General features: G+C 43.4%; 1 protein-coding gene across 2 annotated transcripts in view; it reads right to left on the reverse strand.

The window, feature by feature from the left end:
- The window catches only part of GPNMB (glycoprotein nmb), a 41,040-nt gene that overhangs the window by 3,061 nt on the left and 30,030 nt on the right, over positions 1 to 7,949 (reverse strand). For both annotated transcript variants that reach the window (XM_014587136.2, XM_014587135.2), the window contains 3 exons: positions 4,747 to 4,845; positions 3,561 to 3,651; positions 1,966 to 2,174 (listed from right to left, as the gene is read on the reverse strand). In XM_014587136.2, the coding sequence (XP_014442622.1) occupies positions 1,966 to 2,174; positions 3,561 to 3,651; positions 4,747 to 4,845 (399 nt within the window). The remainder of the gene's footprint in view (positions 1 to 1,965; positions 2,175 to 3,560; positions 3,652 to 4,746; positions 4,846 to 7,949) is intronic.

A 7,949-nucleotide genomic window follows, 5' to 3' on the forward strand; every position in this document is an offset into this window, starting at 1 on the left:
AAGTGGGTATCCCTCGGTGGCAGGACTATTTCTGACCTCCCAATCTAGAAAGCCAGCCTTTGGCCCCACCTTCCCCATTCCCTGACCTTGTTTGTTGCTGTTTGTTTTTCTTTTAACAATTTCTTATTTACATTCAGTTGTACATCTTTGTGGGTACAGTGTGGTTTTTCAAAACATGCATGCAGAGTGTAATAATCAAATAAAGGATATTACCATATTCATGGTCCTCAACAAAGAACATTACATTGTGTTGTACACCTTCAATTTTTGTTCTAGGTTTATTTTTATTTTGAGATTTTATATGTATATATATTCATAAATTTGGAAACATCTCTTTCTTTCACTTTATTTTCTTCACAATATCATCTTGTTTATTTTTTTCATCATTTGAGTTAAATAAGCAGGAGGAATTGGCTTGAGCCTGTGTATTTTGGTTCCTATCTAACAAACTACAAACTAAGTAGTTAAGCAAACCAAAATCTAATTTAGGAGTAGACTATGTAACAAACAGCCAAGCTTCAGCCAATTGCAGGCAGCCAACTGATCGCACCATGCTCAAACAAGGCAAATGCCTAGCTGCAAGCCATGAGGTGATTTCTCCATGTTGCTTTCTGTTTAGCCATATACCCTGCTTTTTTGGTTTGTTTTTGTTTTTTTTGGAGAGGTTTTTTTGCTATAGGGAACACACTCACCAGAAAGAGAGAGAGACAAAAAGTGAGAAATCACCCCCCAGGGGGGATGGCCATGCAGCAATCCCTTCTCCTCCATTCTCCTCTAGGGATTCTGGGCATGCATGCACACGCGCCTGGTGTGAGTTTAAGCCACCAGGACCGGGGGACTCAAATCATGGTCAATTACGTGGGAGTCCAGCGACATAGCCATTATGCCAACTGCTGGTTCCAATAAAATCATTCTTTAAAAAAACAAAAACAAAGTGAGGGCCACTGGGTAGAGCCCTAAGTTGGGGACAGGGGAAAGTTGGTTGCCATCAGTAAGCGCAAATATAAATAAAATTCTTTAGCCTACTCTGTTTTTTTGGAGAGGTTTTTGCTATAGGTTCCTAGCCTACTTTGTTAGCACTTACCTCTCTGAACATCGGGAGGGCAAGACTAGTGTTTCTGATGACTGTCTGAAAGGTGAGTTGGTTCGTTACTGTCTCATTATTGTCTCAGTGTAATGCATGGGGAAGAATTGGGGAACAGAAATAGAGAACATGGGGCCGGTTAGAAGGGAGAGCGAAGTCTACCTGGTTTCTGCTTGGCTTTCTGTCTTTGCCCATGTGGACTCTCATGAAAGCATGGTATCAACCTCCCTTTTGACATCATTTCGTCAGACGACATTCCTATTTTTTTTTTTTTTGAGAGGTTTTTGCTATAGGGCGCGTGCACTCGCCAGACAGACAGAGAGAGACAGAGAGATAGAAAGCGAGAAATCCCCCCCCCAGAGGGGATGGCCACGCCGCAATCCCTTCTCCTCCATTCTCCTCTCGGGATCTTGGGCACGCACGCACACGCGCCCGGCGTGAGTTTAAGCCACCAGGTCCAGGACTCGAACAGCGGTCGACTACGTGGGAGTTCAGCGACATAGCCATTATGCTAACTGCTGGTCCCAGATGACATTCCTATTTTTGATGTTGGGCTTAATATTTTTTCTTTGAAATAGAAATCTATGTGATGATGGGTGATTATATCCCATTATTACTGGTCCATGATCACAGCTGATTGTTTCCATCAAAAGGCTCTTTATGGGGCCCTATTTTGCTGGGTTTCTCCCTCTCATCTCTTTCTTAAGTAGATTTGCTATTGGATTTTAAGGTCGTTTCTCAAATCCTTATTAACAAGAGTTCAATGAATTTTGTACTGAAATAAAAGCTAACATTGATAGCAGAGCCCTAATAGCTTTAGCATTGGGTATAGACTTGAGCTGTAATAAAAAAAGCTCCTACAACCGTAAAACAAATCTCACCTCTTCCAGGGACAGAGATCAGGGTGCTTGTGAGGGCCAGGCTTGCATCATCCCCCAGAGTGAGGTTCACACAGTACATCCCAGACCCGTTGAAGGCTCTCCTCACAGTCAGCAGGCACGTACCATCCACGGCCACAGGGTCACAGACTGCGTCCTGAGCCATCTGGCAGGTGGGGTCAGAAATGACGGTACAGACCTCGGTGGGAGTGCTGCAGTGTGGGAGGGGGTGCAAGGCATGGAGAACACAGATGGGGAGAGCGGAATGGAATATCAGTTTAAAAAAAAGGACATCATGACATTTCCATAAAACTGAATTCCTCCTCATTCTTGGTCAAACTGAATGATGCTGAATTGTTGAGAATAATTTACAATTAGACAAGCCTGGGTGAGTTACTATGCCTTCGGTATCCTCAGAAAAGTGAGGTTTTAGGAGAAGGATTCAAAGTGTGGTCACCATGTGGGATCTGACTTCTGAACAGTGCCATGGTGCTCTCACAGGAACTAATTAGTGAGCACTTCCTTCCTCCCAGGAAGCCTGCACTAATTATTCATGAGGGATCCTTCTTCATGTCCCAAACACTTCTCAGTTCTTCCTTTCCACCAGTAAGGCTACATTTTAATAATCCTTTTTCTTAATTTATACACACACATTAAAATGTGTTAAATGTAAATTATTGTTAATATATAGTTAGTCAATTTATACAGTATTTGTGCACTAATCAATCATAATTAATTGTTAATGAATTTAAAAATATTTTTGTTTCTTTCATAAGCAAGAAACACACACAGAAAGAGAGAGAGATCACCCCCAATATGGACTTAATGCCCGGCTGACCCCTAGCCTCAGCAGTCCTGGATCATGGGCACACGTGGGTCTGGCACACTCAGGGAGGTCTCTGGATGTGACTCAGAACCTTCCCACAGTGGTCAGTCTCACAGACCTTGTGTTTTGTTGCTACATACTTATTCAGCTCCTACTTAACTACCATTTAGTTTATTATATACAGTCATAACCAAATCATAGGAAATCAGATTTTATAACACTTTGGAAAGAACTTTGTAAATTATAAAGAGAGAGGATTATCAGGCATTGCAATAATGTTGGCTATGACAATTCCACACTGGCTTCCCACCAATAAGGAAGGAGCCTTAGGGAGCTTAAGAGCTTGTGTAGCCAGACGGCAGGCCAATGAGTCACACCTTGCTGGGAACCAGCGGTCTATGTGGACAAGTGCCATGATCGCTGCGTGCCTCAGTTGTCTCCTCTGTAAAATGGAGAGACTCATAGGGTTCCTGTGCAGATTCGATGTAAGAGCAAGTGTGCAGGGCTATGAACATCGGAAGTGTTCAACCAGATATAGTAACTTCTCTTCAACTTAATCAACTGTTGAAGGTAACAAGCATTTCTCAGCTCCAGCAACATGAATGTGCTCTTGATAGTGTCTCCTGGGGTCCTTTGTAAACCCTTCCTTGTCCAGGAGTACTGATGAGTAGAAATATTAATCAATTTAGAAGAGGTAACAGGTGGTCAAGGGCTTTGTTCAGACAAGGGGTCCTCACTTGACCCATCGCTCTGACAGAGACCATATACTCACGTCCCCTGGCAGGTCACAACAAAGTCCATCAGGGAGCCGTCAGGCTGTGGCACGTCTGTCATCTGGATGATGTTAACCTCTAGGATTCCCTCTAACAAAACAACCCCGGTAGAAGGACATATCAAAATTCAACAGAAACCAAACCAGGCTGCTGTAGCCTGAATGTGTCCCCCTAAAATTCATATGTTGAAATCTTACCCCCTCACTAAGGTGATGGTACTAATACCACCTAAGTGGAGGGGGCTTTATTGGAGATGGCATTGGTACCTTTATAAGAGATCCCAGAGAGCTTTCCCTTTGCCTCATGAAAACACAGCAAGCAGATGGCTATCTATGAACCGGAAGCAGCCCTCACCAGATACCAAATTTGCCTGTCCCATGATCATGGACTTCCTAGCCTACAGAACTGTGAGAAATAAATTTCTGTTGTTTATAAGACACTCTGTTTATGGTATTCTGTTATAGGAGTTCGAACAGACTAGGACACACTTCTTAACAAATTGGAAATTTAAAAAAAAGTGGAGACAGCCTTCTTGCTGTACAGAAGCACTCCAGGTCCAGGAATCTAGCCCCAAGCTTTGCATACATATCATGTAGCAATTTCAAATTCAAGTTGAACTGTTCATCTAGACTAAACTTTTACCTATGTAGGTGTTAGAAAGCAGCATGCCTTTAGGCAGATGTTTCAGGAAGATGTTTTGGTTCCAGGACACGGTCTGGGCTTCAGCCCTCACTTGTCTTCTCTGCTGGACACCTTAGGGCAGTGGTCAAAATGTTCAACCACATGAAGTGGCCTGTTGACTCCCCTTACAAGAAGTGTGCCTTTGTGAAAATTAGCTAGAGGAAGGGCAGGGAAGCTGTGAGAATGTGAAACTGGTTTTCCTTCATCCATGTTCATTTAGATTGCTGGGGCATGCAGGTGGGATCCAGGCTCAGCAAAGGGCACTTGCATGTGTGGGCTTTGCAGACGGTGTATTGCCACCAGGATGTCTAAAGAAGGCTGGGTAGGCAGGTGGGAATCTATTACAGAAACTAGTGGAGTCATCACCTGTGTACGTGTGACATATATCACCTTCAACAGGGAGAGGGGGTGCTCCTGCTCCTCACATCTACCCCTCTAGAGTTAGCAAAGTGAGTGACCCTAGGTGGCTTATAGCCTCACTCCCCACATGGTCTTCAGACTTACCTACAATTGTGATGATGGCTCTGAAATACCCATATCTGTTAATCTGGCAGGTTCCATCAGAAGTCTTGCTCTGCTCCGGGGGGCTGTCTCCAGCAGGAACTAAAGTGTTTACATAATAAGATTTTAGAGTAGTTGCAAAGAATGTGACAGATGTACATGGGTATAACCAAAATTCAGAACATGACTTTTTTTTTTTTTTGAGAGGATTTTGCTATAGGGCGTGTCCGATCACCAGAAAGACAGAGACAGACAGAGAGACAGGGAGAAATCACCCCCCAGGGGGGATGGCCACGCTGCAATCTTTTGTTCTCCTCTCAGGATCTTGAAATTCTACGATCTGCCTCTGGCCTCGCTCTCCCACCTAGATCAGACAGAGTTCTGTGATCCCCAGTAGATGCAATGCCCAATGTCCCTTTCCAGCATGAAGCAGTTACAGAAGACAGACCATCCACCTTTGGCTCCCCAAAAAGGCTTATGGGGATTATGCCTCTCAGGGGGAAAAAGAGGCAAGAGAAAGCTAGCAAATGGAAGTGGGTAAGAGGGTTTGAACATCTGCCCAAGTGACAGGATAGAAAAACCTGAGCAGGGCAGAAAATTCCCCACCCAAGGTAATGTAGGCAATTAGTGGGGGATGCCTAACTGATTAAGCCACATTTGATATAGCCAGTGAAATGAATCAGTGGGCCCAGCCACATTTGAAATAGCCACTGAGAAATCAGTGGGCCCAGACACATTTAATAGAGCCAATGAGATGAGAACAGTTAGTGGACCCAGTCAATAATCAATCAACATGAACTAGATTTAAGAATTATAAATCTCGGGACCAGCAAATGGGATAATGGTTATATCACTAGACTCCCATGTAACCGACCATAGTTTAAGTCCTGGATCAGGCAGCTTAACACTCATGTTGGGCATGTGTGTGTGTGAGCCCAAGATCCCGAGAAAAGAATGGGGGAGAAGGGATTGTGATGTGGCCACAATCCCTGGGGGGTGATTTCTTGCTTTCTGTCTCTCTGTCTCGTTCTGTGTCCCTGGTGAGTGCATGTGCCCTATAGCAAAAAAAAAAAAAATCTCTCTTTAATAAAATAGATAAATCTTGCAAAGTGCAACTGCTGGGGTCATTTGAGCCACTCTTTGTCTGCTTGGGCCCACTCCCACCTCTCAGGAGTGTACTTTTGCCATAAACTACCTTTTCCTTTCAAAAAAAAAAAAAAGAAGAAAAAAGAAAACATTAAGAATTCTATGTGGGACCCGCAGATGGGGTAATGGTTACGTTACTGGACTCCCACATAGCTGACTGCAGTTGGAATCCTGGACCTGGTAGCTTGAAACTCACGCCAGGCACATGTGTGTGCATGCCCAGAATGGAGGAGAGGGATTGCAGCATGGCCATCCCCCCGGGGGGTGATTTCTCGTTTTCTGTCTCTCTCTGCCTCTCAGGCGAGTGCACATGCCCTATATAAAAATCTTTCTACAAAAAAAAAAAAAAAAGAAAAAAGAAAAGAAAAGAAAGAAAGAAAAAAGAATTCTATCTACTAAACTGATGTAGAAATTTGAACTAAACATGTAAAGATTTGTATAGACATGAGAGTTCTAAGATGTTGCAATTGTTAAATTATGTAAGTAAACACAATTCCAAATCTTATTTAAAAACAGGAAGCAAATAAAAAGTTGCAGCCAAATTAAAATGGCTTCATTCATGATGAAACTAAGAAGTCCTTTTTTTTTTTTTAAAGACTTCTGCCATAAGGCATGTGTGCTCGCCCAAGAGAGACAGAGAGATAGTGAGAAAGAAAGTGAGATAAAATCCCCCTAGGGGGATGATCATATCACAATCCCTTCTCCTCCATTCTCCTCCTGAGATTTTGGGCATACACATACCCATACCCAGTATAATTTTTCAAGCCTGGTCTAAGACTCAAATTGCAGTCAAACATGTGGGAATCCAATTCCTTAACTACTATGTCACCTGCTGGCTCTGAAGTCCTATTTTAACTTTGGATACAAGTAGTCTGTGCTCAAACTCCAGCACCCCTCGTTTTTAGCAGTTTGAAACCGTAAGTATATCATGTAACCTGTCTTTGCCTCAATTTGCACATCTATAAAACAGACATAATCCTGCTCATGTAGGGTTGAACTATAAACTTAAATAAGGCACATAAAAACTGTTTCTCATGGTTTACTACATAGGAAGTCCTTAACATATACCGTCTCTGTGTTCATGGAATACGTATTCATAGACATCTACTTAGATATGAATGTGTGGGCCAGCAGGTGGTGTGGTGTTTTAGGCAGCTGGATACCACATGGCTGACAGCACGATCCAAGTCTTAGACCTGGTGGCTTGAAAAACATGCTGGGCGCTCGTATGTACATGCCCAAAATTCTGAAAAGAGAAGTGGAAGAGAAGGGATTATAGCATGGCTATCTCTTCTGGGGGATGCTTTTTACCTTTTCTTGCTGTCTTTGTCTGTCTCTCTCTGGTGAGCACATGTGCCCCATAGAGAGGAAAAAAAAAGGGAAAAAATAGATTTGAATGTGCTAGAGCATATATAAAATACATAATTTTAAATGTTATGGCTTACAGCAGGTGCCTAGTGATATCATGGCACTGGACCCCCGTGTGACTGACCATTGTTTGTGCCCCAGATATGGCAGCTTGAAAATCATTCAGGGTGTATGTGTATGCATGCTGAAAATCCCAGGAGAAGAATAGAGGAGACGGGCTTGCAGCATGGCCACCCCCTCAGTGGGTGATTCCCACTTTCCCTCTCACTATCTCTCTCTGCTACTCTCCTGCGAGCACACACACCCTATGGCAACAACCTTAAAAAAAAAAAAAAGAGTGGGAACCAGCAGTTAGCGTAATGGCTATGTCGCTGGACTCCCACATAGTCAACCACGGTTCACATCCTGGACCCGGTGGCTTAAAACTCACGCCGGGTGCGTGTGCATGCGTGCCCAAGATCCCGAGAGGAGAATGAAGGAGAAGGGATTGTGGCGTGACCATCCCCCTTGGGGGGTGATTTCTCGCTTTCTGTCACTATGTCTCTCTCTGTCTGTCTGGCGAGCGCACGCGCCCTATAGTGAAAACAAAAACAAAAACAAAAACACCAAAAAAACCCAAACAAACAAACAAAAAAGTTAAGGTTGGTATATAATAAATTAGGAGACAAGCAACAAACATGGAAAGAGTTCAT

The sequence above is a fragment of the Tupaia chinensis genome, unplaced genomic scaffold, assembly GCF_000334495.1.
Source record: "Tupaia chinensis unplaced genomic scaffold, TupChi_1.0 Scaffold000184_1, whole genome shotgun sequence".
In the NCBI taxonomy this organism is placed as follows: Eukaryota; Metazoa; Chordata; class Mammalia; order Scandentia; family Tupaiidae; genus Tupaia; species Tupaia belangeri.